This window comes from Varroa jacobsoni, unplaced genomic scaffold (assembly GCF_002532875.2).
Source record: "Varroa jacobsoni isolate VJ856 unplaced genomic scaffold, vjacob_1.0 scaffold_1074, whole genome shotgun sequence".
NCBI lineage: Eukaryota > Metazoa > Arthropoda > Arachnida > Mesostigmata > Varroidae > Varroa > Varroa jacobsoni.
In genome coordinates this window covers 18115-37120 of record NW_019213976.1, presented here as the reverse complement: position 1 = coordinate 37120, position 19006 = coordinate 18115, and the positions used below count along the sequence as shown (strand labels likewise).

Genomic DNA, 19006 nt, shown 5'->3' with positions numbered 1-19006 from the left:
GTGTGTGTGTGTGTGTGTGTGTGGTGGGGGGGGGGGTATTCAAGCGAGTATGATTCGGTCGCTTACACGCTTCCCTACAGATAGCCCTGCTAATACTGCATGCAACCATTTACTAGCGTTTGGCTTATCTTAGCTTTGCGTACGAAACCATGCCCCTCAGTTGCACGCCCACCGGCCAGCCGGACAGCTCGTACGCAACCCCAAAATACGAAAAAGTGGAAACGAGAGAAGAAGATAGGGGGGCAAACAACCCATAACGTCACACGGACAACAATGTACACGGTATTGCTCGGCACTTCTCTTTGAGCCTTCCTCGCGGAGTTCTCCAAATCGGATTTTAAACTTTTAGGTCCCTAAAAATAGGTTTGAATGCTTTCTACGCTTGTATTGCATTACCGTCGTAGTAACAGCTGAATACTAAAGTACACAAATCTACTAAAAAAAAAGTATCCAACTTGCGACAAACTTTTCGAACTGCAATGACGCTGAAGAATCACGGTTCTATAAAGCGAAATTAATTGATAGATCAACGCATGAGAAACATATTATTATTGAGCACTTACAAAATTGCGGTACTTCGTTTAGTATTTGATTTAAAAACTTGGAGGTATTGTTATCGACAAACGCTGGACGAACAGATAGTGTTATTATTCCCACCAGACACAAGCGATCTCAGAGTTACTTAGTAAATCGACCGTCAACAACAGCTAATAGGATCTATGTGTATCCAATTTAAAACCTTGTCAAAACAGGCTATGGAAATTAATTTTCGTAAGAGTTTCCTGGCCACCTATATATTTGAAGCAACCAATCAAGAATCTCTGTTACTCATGAGTCCAAAACTACTTTTTTAATGCTCGCCGCATTTCTAATTACAAGGGGAAGGGCACAAATGTAGACTTACAGATTAGGAAAAAATGCTTTAAGGGTTAGCGGTTAAAGATAATGGTTGCACCGAAACTATTTGCAGATTGCAACTTTTACTTGGTATGCATTTATTACTCGATAAGGGGGATGACCGTGACAAAATATCGATAATTTGCAATTGCAAAAACAATTATAGATAGACGTAAAGGGTGCGAAGTTCTTTGTTCTCATCTACCTATTGATGCCGTTAATATGGTTATATTTCTCAAATCGAAACTGAATATTATGACAGCTGAGTCGCACGAGACCAGAACCGTTGAGGTGTCCCACCTCGATTTACTCACGAATATTGTTTTTTTCATTTTGTCATATCATCATTGTGGTAAAATTTTATTTCAGTCAGTGTAACTAAGCAACTTGTACGAACAGTGATCCGCCGTGAAGACTCTAAGTGTACTGAATAATTGGAAGCCAGCCATGAAATAGTTCTGTGTACTGCTGTATAAACTATGAAGGCTGCGAAGTTATACAGTACCTATACAAATACTGGAGATCTTGCGTACTATAGATCATCAGCTACTAGACGACGTCATCGTAAGAGTTGTGTGCTTATCTGTGTGCCTGTGGATCTTCTACCTTTGCTTCTACTATAGGGCCAGAATTCTAACAGTTTTACGTCAACTGATCCAACCCAGTTTACTTCATCGCCTCCCCCCTATTCCGTGTTCTGGCAGACCGCCACAACTATGCGCTGAAGTACTAACGAAGATCAAACGAAGGATCTATAACTATAAAATGTATATATAGCACTCAACTCAAGTAAGTCACGCTATAGGTGTACAAGTACGCGAGAGTGAGCGCGTGAGAGAGATAACGATTTGGAAGGCTACAATTATACTAGATAAAATCTAAATTGAAAAAAAAAAAAGCTTAAAACGGTAGTTGCTATCAAGGACACAGTTATGGTAAATGCTTGAACAAAAATGAGAGAAGAGTGTTGATATTATTATATTCGTGTACATTATATCAATTTACTATGAGTTAATGTATTTGCTGGTTTCTATTGTAGCTCATCGTTAAATTCAACGATTGATTAAGACAGCTAGCCACATGTGGTATTATAGGACAAAAACCAAGCTGATCCTTTCCTTTACCTTGCTGTAGTGTAGTTCGGGCCTATTCTGGTATGTGGTGTACCCTGTTTCCTATATCATATCCCTTAAGATGGTACTTATGTGCGCCGATAGAAAGCAATGTACGGACTAGGAGGACTGCACTACGTCCGTTGAAAAGCGGAAACCTAATTGAATGGTCGATTCTGTGCTTCACGCGACCGTTTTATCTGATTGCTGATGATAAATAATAAAGAAATACAGCCTATATGCGTATATACGTAGTACAGCGTTAGACTGCTCCGAATAATATTCAAGCTAATTACACCCATGAAATTATGTGATTGAAAAAACTATTTATGTGAGTGCACCAAGCAAACGAAGACGCAAAGAAAACTATAAATCTAAAGTAACCTATGAAACGACTATAGTAACGGCTTAATTACAACTCAGATCAAAGTTACCACTGTCAATAACGAAGTGTTACAACACCGATATCAAACAAGACAGATGGAGATATGGATGCCTACACAACGGAGATACGTTCGCTGAGATGCACGGACTAAACCTTTGAAGGAGTGCAACAGGAGTATCAAGCGATCTATGAATCATATATATATATGTTCGAGGATAGCGGTAGCGACCACATCAACAATAGGAAATAGCTCGCCAGGCAAACCGTTTGAAATCAACTATCCAGTTGCTTTTCTGGGTAACTACAAAATTTACGCTATTAATCATCAGAATAAAATCAACCATCGAGCGAGCACAATAAATTCATATCAATCAACCATCATCCGGTTAGCAATAGCACCACGATGTTTGTTGTTGGGCAATAGTCATCAAATGAACCATCACATCAGCAGCATTTCCAACTCTTTTATCAATAACTGGCTTCAGGTAACTAAATATAAAAGGCATAATAATAAATAGGAAGGAAGATCAATTGGCTATTTAATCGGACAACACGTCGAATAGGAAGGTTTTAAGGGAGTCTTGGTTGCACAAAGTAGGATTCGTTAAGAGCGTGTGGTGCACGCCAAGATGTGCCACACTCGTCGCCCACAGCCGCAACGAAGCAGATTTGTACGATACAATGCCAATCAAAGCAACACTGTTCTTCGTACAGATAGCAGACGCCAGGGCAGCAGTGTCCTAGAGGTTTTTGCTTGCTTGCTTGCTTTGGGAATATTGCTGTCGGAATGGGAAACAAACTGGGAGTTTTTGCTTGCACACGTTCGTATACCAATCCACTGTACACGCCTGCACACAGCGTTCTTCAGCTGTACTTACTGAGAATGCACTTGAGTGCTATAGCTGCTTGGGGCCGTCATCAGGGACGGATCGCCGACAGGAGTCATGCCATAAATGTACAATGGTTACAGCAACCTTGTTAAAAATATCCTGACTATCTTTGACAAAAAAAAAATCTATAGTATTTCGTCTATAACTAACTTATATAGTACGAAACTCATACAAGAATTACTCTCTTCGAAAGCAAGGAAAAGCGAAACAACCTTTCTTCAGTATATCAATAAGCAATCCAACATATTTCACATGTTATCTTAAAATTACTCCCACATAATGAATCATTTGTAGCAACAAAACAATACATATGAATAGTAACTACGACCACATAACTGAAAAAAACGGGTTTTCCGGCCGGTTCTCGCAAAAGCCAAACTCGAAGGCATAGACAGTGCTATAGCCTTATCGATTTTGGACTTTCTGAACTAGAAGAATAACGATTACTAAGTGTGCTTGCTAATGCTATCAACGTTTGGGTCAAATCGGGCACACAGACACTAAGTATTTAGTTTGTCGAAGATCATATAAAGCTGTACGTAGTCTCTTAGTATATAATGATGGCTACAGCGTTTCAGTCTGTTTCTCAGTCTGTCTGCTACGATAGAAAATAATGAATCATTTAAGCAGAGTATTCGCTAGACATGAGCCTTTACATTGAAAAGAGAGAAGCCAATGTATCATATCACGAAAGAGCTTCAAAAAAAAAAACCCTCAAAACAAGTTGTGATTTTCATTAAAACATCAATAACCCAATATTAGAGAAAGTACGTTACTCACGTTTTACTTGCTCCGGTTCTAACGGTGGGTTGCATGAAAGACAAAGCTAACGTTATTATCACTGTTCGTCAAATTTTTCTGTGAAAGAAGTTACACGAGGCAACCTAAACGAAATCGATCCATCTAGCTCCGATAGTGCAGCCCATCGAAATATACGCAGATGTTTTTTACATTTATTTAAGAAAAAAAAAAAAAAAAAAGTATTAGACCACAATTCATCCGCAGGTTCGAACCACTGCCGCTAGACTTTCATCGAATGCTACTGTTTGCGAAAATTAGCTTCAAACCATCCTTTTCCCATGGAAAATTCCTATTTGATAGATTTCTGAATTTTAAGAAATCTAGCAAACATGCGTTACATCTGTCCCTGAAAATAAATTCGTTCGATTTGTGAGATGTTTTTGCCTGTAAATATCCTAAAATATATAGATTATCCTGGAACATTTCTTACGGCCGCATTGATTAATTGGTTAATTCATAATTGCTTAACCAGTAATGGCTGTAGTAATAATCGCTTGTTTTATTTTCATGGTTAGAGAATAACTTGGTTTTCTTTTTTTTTTTGATAAAGGATTGAAAATGACGAATATTCCCACAATCGCTGAAACGAAAAAAGGAATGTAATTTGTTTTATTAAATTAAAATGTTTTATGGAGTTTGGTAGTTACTGTATCATTCGTATTTAGCACGTAAATGGAAAATATCATCAAGAAACTATCTGAAATACCGAAGAAGCTTAGCGTTTGGATACGCGCTATTGTCGTATTTTGGGAAGGGTGAGTTGTTTCATAGCGAGAACTTTACGGCACATACAGTCCAAGATAATTACGTTAAATGTAAAAAGCCTCAAATCATCCGATCAAAAAATCAATCTTAAGAAAATATCTGCAAGGTAATGTTCTGCCTAATATCAGAAGGCCGATATTATGGAAAAGGTCTCAAAGACCTTTTCTACAAAGAAAAAAGTTTGTTTTAGGATTTCTAGGATGGTGTCACTAATGGACGCGCCTTGACTTTGGTGGCTAACTTCGCACTTTTTCCGTAAATTCAGTATACATCGTCGATGATCGATAATCGATCCTGTGACATACAACTTATGTTAAAATATCTACGAACGCGCAATGCGCTATGCATGTACGGTATCCTATTAAGCATGTATTGGAATGACGGTGACATCGCTTGCCGCAACGACTGCGTTCTATTCGAGTCTTGTTTTTTGTGACAGGTGGTAAACGGGACGCCTTTTCAATGAAAAGAAAGCTCCGGCCCAAATTTACACGATTTTGCAAATTATTATTGCTACATTTTTCTGACATTAATCATCGTTTTCAACACTGGTCCAAGCTGGTCTGAACAGAACCAGAAGACACCCCTTGCTAATTATCAGACACCTGCCAATTTTTTACCAACTATTTTTCAAAATGGCGTAGTATAAAGCTTATAATGCAAAATAAATAAGACGTAGGAGAGCCACATGGCTTACGTTTTCATTGCTCGAGAATCGTTCATAGTAAATCAAGTCTGACCTAATGCAAAATTAGCTCATAGATCTAACTAGATGAACAGTTGTGAATCCGCAAATATATTCACATATCACCCTCTGCCAACAGTAAAGAAATGTCGGTGTTTATTATTTTCATTGTTGAATATATATCTATCCTTCAAGCATTGTTTAAATCATTACAAAAGTATAGAATTTAGGTAAATACTAAATAGAGCTGCTAGCACTTGTCCAAGATATTGTCACAGTTGTTTTGACGTAACCCAGCAGAAAAGCACGTCTATTGGAGGCGGACATCTTTTTGCTCAATTTTTAATGGCATCAAGCGCGATAAAGAAATACATCTAGGATCCATCGATTTCTTGGTTGGTTTCTACTTTGCTTGAAGAACTTCAAACTGGGTTGCATATATGTGCACCTCAGCCCCGAATGAGAAGGTATTAAGTATAATAAAAATGAACTACTATTTTGAAAAGTTATGAAATAGCTCTCACTCGAAAAAACTATGTGCTCCTACACATTTTCATTCGAAGTCAAGTACTTCGTGTACTTCGGGGTGCTTGCTGCAATGGCACAAAGATAATGATAGCGAATCTAGACAACGAAGGCCGACACGCATCCGTTAGATGTGCACCCGTATGTTTTAGATGATGAACTGAAGACAGCTAGTTTTTTGTTCACGAAGACCTCCAGAGTATGACGCAAGGTAAAGTATCGCATGTTGAATTATTTAGGATAGCTCAATTTGGGTAAACGCTCCCAGAAGACGTTTCGGAGCGATTCGTGCTTTTTCAATGAACGGTTTCTATTTTTTTGCGGTAAAAGTCGTTTTCTTTTTTGAACCACAGTTTGAAACAGTAAATTACGCATAATGTTTTTGTTATCATCCCTAGCGCCTCGGTTGTTGTCGTTGCGCATTTTACTCTCTGTACCTCAGGTTAGCAGGCCGTTGGCGTATCGTAACGTCATAAGTACGGATAAAGCTATTTGTGAAACGCAAATAAAATCCTGCCTCGCTACCTTGAAGTTCGCACGGCAACTACAGAACTTTGAAACAGTGAGGTAAAACTGACCCTGACTAGCTCTGGCCCCTATCTGCTTGAATCATTATCTATTTGACTGCAATGGAACAAGCTAATCGTGATCTACTACAGTTAACTGGCAATCATGTTAGCTAGCAAGAGAGGGTATTTGTCAGTGCCGAACAATTTTGTATATGCAATAAATGTATTATTAAATTTAGAAAATATAAACATTAGGAAAAAATTTAACTATTTCTCTACACAAAAGAGTTATGATCGCTTCGGCACTATACACGTTCAACAAATAGCTTAGAACATTGACAACTGAGAGATGAAGGTTCGATTGTCTACATCAGAACACGGACCTCGAGTATCTGGAATGTATTTTAACGACACATTCGTCCATATTGCTTTTTATCAAATACGTCTGTTGTAAAGCACAACTACTAACCTTGAAGCGTCGATAAAGTATATGATTAAAGATGCGATGCTCAGCAGAAATACAAGGACGACCTGAAAGATATAATTTACCAATGTTAATGGTAATGATGATACTGTATTCCCAAGTAGAGCCAGTAATTAATTTTTGAATGAATAAGAGTGTGGACAATCGCACTTCATTTGCTGAAGTTTTCGTATTGGACTAAAGCTCTCCAAATCGTATCGCGACGACATTTTGAATGCATTACAGGTCGACAGTGAGCGAGCGAGCGTAATTATGCCTTCGCTGCTCGAACAGAACTCCGAGATGGGCTAATACCACGCACTTGAATAATTTGTAAAAAAATAGCCCATATTGGGGTCGAGCCCACGGCACCTATGTAAAAATAAAATTACATTAACTTTGTAACATGCACTTCGTGTGTATCTCGTTCAGTTTCTCGTTTAGATTCTCCCTTACTCAGAGCGCCTCTATTTTAAGCATTAAGAGATGTACCTAATAGAGAGTATAAAATGGATATCCAACCATCTCGTGAGGCACTAATATGAAAACTAGACATGAACGGCCTGTGAATCAAGTGCGGAGTCAAGATTCCTTCAACACCTTCCCTGCATACAAAATATGGTCGGCATCAGACGCTTCTAAGCTTCAAAGTTCTCCAAAAATCCGCGTAAAACAATTTTACTAGGATCTTCTTCAAAGGGAAGCGTCTCCACAGGAAGAAGAGGATAAGACGAAGCCATAGTGACCGAGCCGTAGTTACGAGGCCAAACGCATACATTTCGCGGCTCCCTTAATAATGTCCAATGGCAGCCTAAAACCAGAAGCTGTGAGACACTTTGGGGAATCGGCATGTTGTGCAAAATGTTGTGAAAATACCTTCAAGCACACAGATTAAATACATATATACATATATGCTTTGTTTCTTAAACTGCATCCAAGTAAAAACAAACATTTCAACGGTTTCCCTCGTATGCGCTCGGAGTGCTATTTTTGACACTCGTGTCCATTCAAGATAACCATAATTTACCGTAATCACAGTTTAAATTCGAAGCCTAGAAACTAATCATTTTTTAAAATATTTCCTCTTTTATTTGCAAATAACTTTCGCAAAGTAGCTGTGCATGAAGCGATGTCCGCAGATGTAAACTCGTCATATGGCGACCCACGTATGCTACATATGAAAGATTTCCAACATATTTAAATCTTGGGCTATAGCAAGACAAAAGTCCAAAAATCCAAAACGATAAAAATTACAGAAAGTACAAACACGTACAAAAAGTTTAATCGTTGGAGCTCATTTCGACGAGCCAATCAGCAACTAATTTTCCCCTAATTTCTCTCACTTTCATAGCAAATGCCTAGGCGTGTCAGTGAATCTTCGAGCCTTTAACACTTAGACTCTGAACGGTTTGCTTTTTTTTTTTTTTTATCGATCTTTTTAGAATTCGCATAAAAAGACAGTTTCGATTACAAACGGTTTTTAACGTTGATATCCGTTTTTCAGCGCGGAAAGATTAGACTATACATAATCTTCACTCCGTTCCGCCCACTCTTTCGTGTTAAAATGAATTAGTTTTCATTTAGCGCAAAGAGGCAAGTAAACGCATAGCCGTTACGAAAAAGAGCTCGCCAAAGTTTGCCCCAATTCATACCCCGTTTCATGTATACAGCTGGCATTGTTAATCGATCAATAATAAAACTACTGAACGCGGTCTAGACTGTTTTTATTTTTACACACTTTTACCACTCTGGCAGCTTTTGGGCAGCTCTGTGCCTGCTATTTACGTTCACAGATGTAAACTATCTATGTTCTCGAGATACGTCGATAGTAGGATATATTCTCCCACCAGTTGCCTTTTTTTAAAGCCCCATAATTACATATATATTATACTTATATTATTTACAAGGCTTATATTATAAACAAGCACGTTGAAGCTCAATTCAGGAAGAAATTGAGGTATGCCGGTGAGGTCTAACGCTTCCATCAAATAGCGAGATTGCGTGCTCCTAATTCCAGTATGAATGGTCACTAGGTCTTTTGAAGAACTCAAGATATCGGAATACATTAATCGTTTCATTTCCTGCTAGTACCTCATAATAGCAGATGCCTTCGATATCTATTGCAGATACTACCATTACCTTATGCCCAAACTTACTCGACACTGCCACTGAACCTGATTCTCTTCAGGGCGACGTTACGGAAAGTTACGCAGACTGTACGTGGAGTACGATACAGTCTCGACAACTGGTCACCTCCTCATTAGTCTTCAACACTCTAATATACACTCTTAAATTTGCCTAAAGCGTCTTTGCCTGATGCCTTCCTTCATCGATATTCGACGAATTTTCGCGGCGCGTTGGCCTTTAAAAAACGAAACCTTTTACGCGCTACAGCGGTTTTTGGGACCAAACGACGAACTCATTTTTCCTTAAGTAAAATCAAGCAGTTTCATAAACACATTTTTGAGAGACTGGGATCCTTATTCGAGTTTTGTCCGCTGGTATAATTCAAAAGTTCACTCACAATTTCAAGCTTTTGCAGATTCGCTTAGAACAGCTTAATATACTTGTATAATACCACGCTATAAGTGCACTACAGGTTATAATATTATAGTTGTGTATGTTCTAAATGCAATTGTATCTTATATGTGGGTTCGCGTAAACATTGAGCCAAATATTTGCTCCACGTTATGTATATATATATATATATATATATATATATATATATATATATATATATGAATTAGGATCTGTTCCCATTTTGGAAAAAGTCGTGCGTGAATTATTTGATCTTGATCTAAGTTCTCATTAAACTGAGCTACAGAAGCAGAGCTGTTATGGAAATAAAAAAACCCACTCTGCATGACCGTGCTTTTACCAACTGTGATCAGCTTTGCACTACGATACACATTCCGCTTGGTTTCTCTGGAAGCATCAGCCCCAATATTTAGTAACGATGACATTTTACCTTTCCTGACATGTAACAATTATAAATATTAGAATTCAGTTTACAAAAATGTTTGTTTGTGCTTCGGGCCATAAAGTATATGATGCGGTTGATACTAGAAGTTCGTGTAGCACTACACGAATACTTCTTCAAGAATCTTGAGGTAAACACTTTTGCCCTCACCGTATCAAAATCAGCCATAGAGTAACTTGTTTCAAAAGGTCATCCATTAAGTATAATTTATGATGCTTTCATACATATGACGATTTCTGACAAATAAGTGTGATATTATAGGTTAAATATTCTGAATAACTTTTGAATTTCGTACCATAATAAACGAAATTATGAATGATAATCATTAAATCTATATATAATGTATCTATATTTAGAATATAAGCTGTTTGACTGTTACTGCTGATTAAAGATACATCGTTTAGCTGAAAATTGGCGTTTAATGAGTCAACTTTCGGTTTCTTAAAAATGAAGGCGTCGGCGAAATCCCAAGGAAAAACATCTCTAAGAAGACACTTCCTTGGTCAATCTTACCTTCGACGAAGCTATTGGAACATCCCCAAGAGTTTTTGCGTCTTCGTGATAGCGCCTTCTTTGCCTACGTTACTTGAGAACCCATGAGAGAATCTTGTTTTTAAATCTGTCATAGACACACCGTCTAAAGCTATGGCTAATGCACGTATTAAACTTAAAACTCAAACACAAGATTTAAATCTAATTTTTACTTTGATGGTTTTAGGTACTGGGGCATATAGCAGAAAATATAGGTAGCATCAGTCGAATTCCTGGACAGCCGCAAGGCTTCTGGCCAAATGCCTGAAAAACGTTTACGTAACTGACTCTTAGTTGTCCCTTTATGGTAAGTTTCGCTAGCTTTATGTAGTCGTGCCGAATCTATCAGGGGCTCAGTGGCAGTCAAAAACTGCTAAAAAAAAGAAGGGATTCCTACATGAACCGTCTTTCCTGGTTTTCGGATTTTTACTGGATACAGTGGCCTTTGTTATAATAAAGCTGCACTTAAAAATCTGGTCGTATTCGGCATGTTTTGCTCTTTGTTGATGAAGTTAACTGGCTTATCTAACGTAGCAGTTTTGTGATAACCAGTTATGATAGTTCGCCATGTAGTAGCCTTAGACATTTTTATCTGATAAACTAAACGATTACTTTTTTAGATAAATCAGCTTTCTGTCTAATTTTGTGCCTTTACACCACACGTCTTATCTGAATAACTTTAGGTGTACGCAATCGAAACGTACATTAGTATTGAATGAACCCAAGGTCTGGATTGCGTTTCATTCTTCGCAAGCAATCAAAAGCTAGCAGATGGATTAGCAATGAACGTAGTAGCGTTTGCGATGACAAAATACGTTTGTTTTTCGTGAGAACTTATTATTCAATTGGAGGGTTATTCAATTGGAGGGTCCATTACGGTAGTGTCTGCGTGTGCCGCATAGAATACGGATGACGTTTTCCGTTGACGGGGGCAAGACTAAGGCGATTAATCAAGAATTTGAAGCGACCGGTTCACTCACACGCAAAGAGGGCCAATTGAAGGGCACCTTGCGAACTATTTGAAAGCAAGAGATGCAGTTTCATTCTTACAGGATATAGTAAACTTGACAATTATCTTGAGGATTATCACAAGTCGTTGATTCGATGACCGCATATTATCACGCAAGGCACGTACTAGTGACTTCTTCGGCACGGTCCCATAGTAACTACGGATTGTTTTGATGACTTCCTTCATTTTGTTGAAACTGGGCTGATATGAAAAATTTTCCAACTGAGCGAACGATTTTGCAAGAGCAGCCGTAAATAACTTGATATTCGTGTATGTAATCTAGTTATATTGAAGTGTAGCTTACAGTTATTGCATAAACTGAAATTCAACAGATTAGAAGCACCGGACGTTAATGGGCCGCAACAAGTATCGAAGTTGATGCCACATTGATTAGCGGGACACAAAAAGATCAAGCATTTCGATACCGCTTACCGACCCGATGGGCGCTATACTCTCTCTATATATACAAACCGCTTTATTTGAATGTCTAAAAATAATTCAAAGGTGTGAAGGACCTTTTATATATATATATAATCTGATACAACTATTTTATTTTTTGATAGTAATTAAGAGAGCAAATATTAAATAACCGCACATATTTATATTAAAAGTGAAAGATGAAGTATACAGTTCACAGACAAATTGTGCACAAGGTATAAAAAAAAGTCAAAACATTAATCACTTACTAAGTTTTTCTCTTTAGTGGACAAAATAAGAAGACTGTATGACAAAGTGTGTTGTGAGAAGCGTCTACGTAGCTGTGCAATGATAACGCGTTGTACAAAAGAGCTTTAGAGTAGCGTTTGAATTTTAAGACGTAAGGTCTACTATAAGCTTTGAGAGATATGCAGTTCCAAAGATCTTATTTCTCAGTATTTCATATTTACAGTACCACTTAAATAGCAGGCGAGCAAAGCTGAGCAGTGACGAGATGTCATAGGTATATGTTCTATATAATAGCATATGTTACCCGATAGATGCGATTAAATAAAGAGACATGTCATGCAATGTTCAGTTTCTTAGATCGAAGCTATCATCGCCTGTAAGGCAAACAACTAAGGCCAACTACAAGGCAGAAGCTGAGCACTTTTTGAGAAGGCTCTTTCAGATATGGCTGTTTTCACCGTCATGACTCCACAACTGTTTGTTTTACTAACCATCGTGATATTCATCTGACGGTATTTATTGCTTCTTAGATCAGAACAGAAAGATAAGGTTCGTAAAGGTGTTTGCAATCTTTTGCTTGGAACTGAAGTATCTAAAGAACACTTAATTTCGTATCTAGGAGCAGTGGAGTATTGGTATAGTAATGCTTCTACTAAGAATAATGATAATAATGCATTACTTACAAGTATGCGTCCGGTGGTTGTTTGTCCCGAGATGAGTCCTCCGGCCCAATCCTTTGCCTCTGTCATAAGCCCAATCTCGGTGGCACCTTCCCCTGGCGCCTTGCGCTGACTCGCACCTTGCCCACCCGCCGCCTCCTGCGCTGCCTGGGCTGCCGCCTTAGCTTGGGCGGCTTTTCCCGCGGCGCTGGCTTTGCGTTTACGCGAGCAGCAGAGGAAGGCGAACGCACGCCAGATCAGGATAATGAAGAGACCGGCTAGGAACGTGAAGATTGACGACAGCAGGAAGCAGTACCATTTTCGCGTCTTCAGGCACTCTTCCTGTGGGCTGATGGTTGTAGTGACAGCGGGAAGGTCGCCAAGACCATCCGTGTTTGACGCATTTGACACTCCCAGCTCCTCCGACAGCGACATCCTGATAGCGATTTTGTTTAACCTGTACACGTATCTGAGCTTGTAGTTGTTTGCGTCGACTGGCTTTGCGAAATCTCCAACGACGTAGTCTTGTCGGTCGGAATACTTTCAGTGCCTTTAGATGAGCACTCTTTACCGGGGATATTTGCACTCCGACGGCTCGTGACTGTTGATCGAATAGAAAATAAGCTTTGATGTGGTATGACTTTGTTGGTGTCTTTCTCCTAGACTCTGTAATAGTAGATAGTGTTGCAGATATAAGGGCAGATGTATTACATGCCCGGAATCGTGGCAGGGGCAGAAGTTTTGAAGTCGATGGTAGGTGAAACAATATGCGACTACCTCCGCCGTCTCTCCTTAGGGCCCGTCGCACCTCTGGCCAAAAACAAAGCAACACCGGGTACTGCACGACTGCTGTCCGTGAAACGGCGCCGACAAGACTGAAAGGTGAAATGATATCGGGAACAGCCCCGGTTTTACGCACAGCTCTTTGGCTATTTTTACAAGGTTATGTATTTTCCGTCCGAGTAAAAAAGTCAGTTGGAAAAGCCGTTTGATCCGACACTGTGTGACAATTTTGATCGGTCTGCAGATTAGTATGCCTGGAAAGAAATGTGTGCCTGGACAAAACCGGAGTTGTTCGGAAGATGTCGTTTGGATGAAGGAGGCACTACGCGTTAACAGCGTACGGAGGAGCTGGAAGATAGTGCCCGCTCGTTGAAATTGCTCTAAATGAGGGCTTGCGATTCAGTTTTACCAATATATATATATATATATATATATATATATATATATATATATGTGTGTATATATATATATATATATATATACATATATATATATATACGAGTTAAATCCTTTGCACTCGTTCCTTAAGGTCCTCCACTTATTGATTCTTTAACTTGTCAATATTTCACAATTAGCTACAAAGGCCAAGTAGTTGTTTCTTGGGTTGCTTATATATACTGGTCTTGCTCCCTTGAATCACATACGTCCAATCGGCAAAACAAAGAAGCAGTTCACTTCTCACACTCACTTTGTACTAACTTTGTTATTGGTTAATTAAAGACTTGCCGCGTAGTAGCATGGCTTACTTTTGCGTCTATACACGTCGTCTGTTATTTGTTGGGACCTGATTGATAAGACGATGTTTCTTTCTACTGGCGCCTTCTAATGTTGTGCTGTGACTGGAGTTGGCCTTCTGAGGATAGTGGATCAGACGATACTGATATTTTACTTGTGGCACCTTCTTCGTTCTGTTCAGTGGCTCTAATTGACGTTGATCTCACTATATTGACTCGAGGGTATCTTGTATGTTGAGATCTGTACTTTTCCCTTGATCTTTGCAGGGTGACTTAGTTGAGCATAAGGAAAAAGATCTATTTCGAATTGTCCTTCTCGCGTTGGCAACAGTGTCTCAATTGCGAGTTTGCTTCTAATTATATATTGAGCACCTCTGTTTGACGTTATTTGTGCAGACGAACAATCTTTTGCTGCGCTGGTAAATTGGACTTCAGTTGGCTTTCGTTGGTTTTCGCTTGATCTATAAATTGTCGACGCTTCACAGACTCTTTCAAGAGCTTGAGATTGGAAAGATGAATGATGCTTTTGTTTGTGTTGTTCTTGTTGTTGTTGCTGACAGGCTTGATAATGACGTAGCTGTTTCAGATGCGCTCCATAAATCTCTGGGAGCTGTTGTTGTTGTTGTTGTTGTGTTTGTTGTTGCTGTTGTTGTGACACAGCTGGCAAGTGGTCGCTAGTTGATCTTAGTAGTATGTTGTTTTGTTTTGTAACTCGAATTTTAAAACGCTCGCTGTGGACGCTGATGTTCTTACCGTTATAAAAAGACGCTGAGGTTATTGATACCGGTGGATAATTTGTATACCTAGAAGGAATTAACTGCTGAACTGGTTTTAGTCCGCAGTCGATAGTAGCAGTGTTTTTCAATATTGAGTCTTGGATGCCAAGCTTATAGTGCACAGTAAAATCGCGGCACCGTGTTTTTGCTGCACGAGCTGGAAATACAGGTATTCTATTCAGAAGAGGATTTGTGGATTGGCAGATTAACTTATGAGAGCTAGAGAGTTTGGCGATGGACTGATGTACTCGCCGACATGTTATGTTGTAGCTCTGGCTATTGAAAAAGGCACCTGGAGGTCGCGCGTCCCGCTCAGTTCGTGAGATACAACAAAAACAACGACGATGGCGACGACAACGCCTAATGTCTGTCACTTTGAAGTCTTGCTCGTTTTCTAAATGACAAAACACGTTGGTTGGCCTTAGTCGTACAGACTTAATCCTGTGTTGTTGTTGTTGCTCTCGTTGATGATCCAGTTGCGACTGTGCTTTTTTGGGTATTCGACAGACGCTTTTCCTTGTATGCTTGTGTTGTGACGCAAACGAGCTAAGCAATCCACTTTGTAACGGTGCGAGACCGTCCCTGGGGGCTACTATTAGCGTCACCCGCAGAAAAAGTTGTAGATGGAGTTGTTGCTGCGGGTTGTGGCGTTGATAATGGTGACGACGGCGACGGCGACGACGACACCGTCGCCTACTATTAGGCGGCGGACAGCGTCGTCTGCGAGCGCGCGGACGTACTCCTCGCCGCGCTGGCGGCACGGGCCTACGGTGCCCAGCCGCCGGCTGCGTATGAGTTACGCACCCCCTGTTTGTTGCTGATACGGCTGGTGATCCCCTGCAACAAGCTGGCTCTCTATGGAAAAAATCACCAAAGTCCTCGAAGCTTGCCTTTGCTACTGTTTTTCGAAGTATCTTATTGTGGAAGTGGTAGGCAACAACGATAGCTTGTTGTTTGATTATAGCGCGTCTTAATATGAAGATTAATATTTGAGTCCTAGATATTAGCTGTTTCTGTTGTAGTAGTTGTGAAGTGCGTGTGGGTAGATAAAAGGCCGCTCCGGCGGCCATCATCCGCCCGAGCAGCCGGAAGGAATGAGCGCGGCCTCTTGCCCCACTGCTGCCACTGTGCGACGATCCTTTTGCTTAGCGTTTGTTTTACGTTGCTCTCGAACGTACATGCATACACATGACGCCCAACAAACAGTTGGAGTATTTTGGCCAAGTTGTAAAGGTCGGCTAGACTCTGTTTACTATTTTATATGACTAGCTTGTGTTGTCATCTCTAACAGAGATATGATGAACAATCCGATACGGGCTGGTGGGACTCTTTTGTAGACGACAGCGTATAGCATTCGACAGGTCCTTTTTGTGTGTGCGCGTTAGGTAGTCTACAGAAAAGCCTGCGGACGGCAAATCATTAGCCGTGACCAGTCTCGATCGCACGTATAGGTAATGATCAATTTAAGGGATTGTGAACCCGTCGCAGCGATCATTGTTGTGTTTAGTGACCTATTCACAACGGAGTGCGTTGTGGCTTTCAGCTGAACGAACGTTGCCTAAGCAGCAATCCGCGATTACGCTTGAAGCTGAACTATTAGACTTTTAGGGATGAAGCCACGACCGGCATCTAGTTTTAATAGCTGAGTTATAGAAGGATGTCTTGAATAGGCTGTTACGAACAATATCTGAATGGGTTTCCATATAAAGTTGTGCTATAATTTTTTTTTTATTTAGTAGCTAACTCCTCAAAAGGCTGTGACAATTGTGTCGTCCATTCTTTCCAGGCTAAACAAGGCTTACTGTGCTCCCAATACGATGACAGTCGTAGTTAGTCACAACCAAACAAAGCCGTTTTCGACGGCTGATCTGGGATGTTTGTCGCTCACAGTGGCACCCGTGGTAACTCTAAGTGACGCTCACGAAAACTGGCTGTACATTTAGGAAAAGCTTGTGACGGCACAAGGTTCACATCCTGCAAAAAGGATAGTGTCTACTTAAGTCTATTCAAACGGTTCCTCTAGTCCGTTTATACAGGCAAAATTGTACTTCACAGCATGGCCCCTAGACAAGTCGTCACGCAGTTTTGCTTAGTAGCAGAAACCGCTACAACTGGCTTGAAACACTGAATAAGATGGTGGATGTTTTCGTCATATCTGAAAACGACTGATCGAGTGACCGTTAGTCATTATCAGATGGGCTGTTTCTCCTAATTGTATCTGCCGCTTAGAGTGGGCTCCTCATTGTGTTTTAACTAGCACCAATTTCATACGCCTTTTCCACTTCCTCATTTCTCGACCTGTTGTTTATTTGCCCACTTGCTGCTAGTAGACAGTAATCGCTCTATAGCCAGCTTGGGGCAGCCATGACGAAATTGCGGCCGATTGCTCCTAGGGATACCGTCCTGTGTTCGCACTATAAGCGTTAGTGATCTTAGTCGTGAATTTTGTTGTGGTTGTTGTCGACGCCGATGTTGTTCTACGTTCATGACGATGCCAGCGCCTGTACGAGGAGCTGACTAATTGTTTTTCTTTGATCGTTCAATACATTCGTTGCGATTCTTCAGTCCGGCATTATATGAGGAAAGCACAAAGTACTCTATTGTCATTGATGCGCAGGATCTATCGAAGTGCAAATATGTCGTTCTTTTGGCAGACCTGTCTTCTCTTCTCCTCAGTGCGAGGAAACAGAAGTTCCTTGTAGCGGGTGGGGAAAGGGTCGTATGCTTGCAGTGCTTCTCGCAGCTTGGCGTTGTCCTTCTGGTACGTCGCCTTTATCATTACCATTATTAGTATTAATATAAATACTATATCTGACGGGTAATGGGTGGCCTGCGCATTGCAACAGTCACCAGTTCGTCGCTCGCTCATCAATTCGGTTGACTTGACTAAATTTCCCTTTTTTAGTTTGTGCTGATCTTTTATCACTGCATCAATCCTTATTTAGCAGCAGTCTGCGTATAAAGATGATGGGTAAGCTAGGATATGGCACTAATTTGTTTCGTGGCCCAAGGGTAAATATATGTAGATGCTTTTCGTAGAATAGTAGTGTTTTACCGGCGGCGGCGGCGGCGGCAGCAGCAGTAGTAGTAGTAGTAGTTCAGTAGTCCTTTTACTATGCGTGGAATTAAATAAGCGTGCGTCGTTCGTCTCTTCAGTGTCTACTGAAAAGGTACAAGTGAGCCTTGTCGAATATACTCTGACCTAGTTGCAGTGGTTAAGTCCAACGCCTGTGCGATAACGTATCCATATCGGGATAACCAATAAATGAATCACCGGTATCTATTATTCGTATTTGTACTGAACTTGAGTAGTGTGTGTATTGATAGCTTCAAATGACCATTCGGCCTATATCAACTGACCACTTTCTATTGCACTCTATTTGCAGACCGATTGAGGGAAAGCTCTACACCTATGCTAAATGCTCTGTAGCAGAACCAGAACGCAATTCGCAGTAACAAATTTCGCCTGCACACATATACACCGGCGTGTACGGGCTTTCTCCTACCCTATTCTTTTCACTTGATTGCTTACTCCTACTGTTGTCACCGCTCTTGGCGATAGTGACGTTGATTGAGTATGGCGATCTTTCCGGAGAAATGGACAGAGGAATGGATAATGCAGGGTAATGCAGGAACTAGCAGCTGGACACGGCACTCTGCTACTCGTGCTGCTGCTGCTGCTGCTGTTACCGCTGTAAATATTTGCCGAAGCTGATTCGCAGTCTGAAGCTTTCGTAGCCTGCCAATGCTTGTGGCAGTATTCGCCAAAAATCGAAGACGAGCAGGCTACTGGTCTTCGACAAGTCTTCCAATACTCGATTGATTCGAAAGTTAAC

At 40.4% G+C, this 19006-nt stretch overlaps 1 protein-coding gene across 4 annotated transcripts in view; it reads right to left on the bottom strand.

The window, feature by feature from the left end:
• LOC111266337 (calcium-activated potassium channel slowpoke) overlaps positions 1 to 13312 on the bottom strand; it is an 18584-nt gene extending 5272 nt beyond the window's left edge. The window contains exons 1-4 of one of the 4 annotated variants that reach the window (XM_022843753.2): positions 12902 to 13312; positions 7039 to 7100; positions 4065 to 4082; positions 56 to 3296 (exon numbers count right to left, since the gene is read on the bottom strand). In XM_022843753.2, coding sequence (XP_022699488.1) covers positions 3269 to 3296; positions 4065 to 4082; positions 7039 to 7100; positions 12902 to 13312 — 519 coding nt within the window. In that variant the 3' untranslated portion in view covers positions 56 to 3268. The other 3 variants (XR_015313392.1, XM_022843752.2, XM_022843751.2) reach the window with 3 other exon arrangements.
• Positions 13313 to 19006: the final 5694 nt, after the last annotated feature.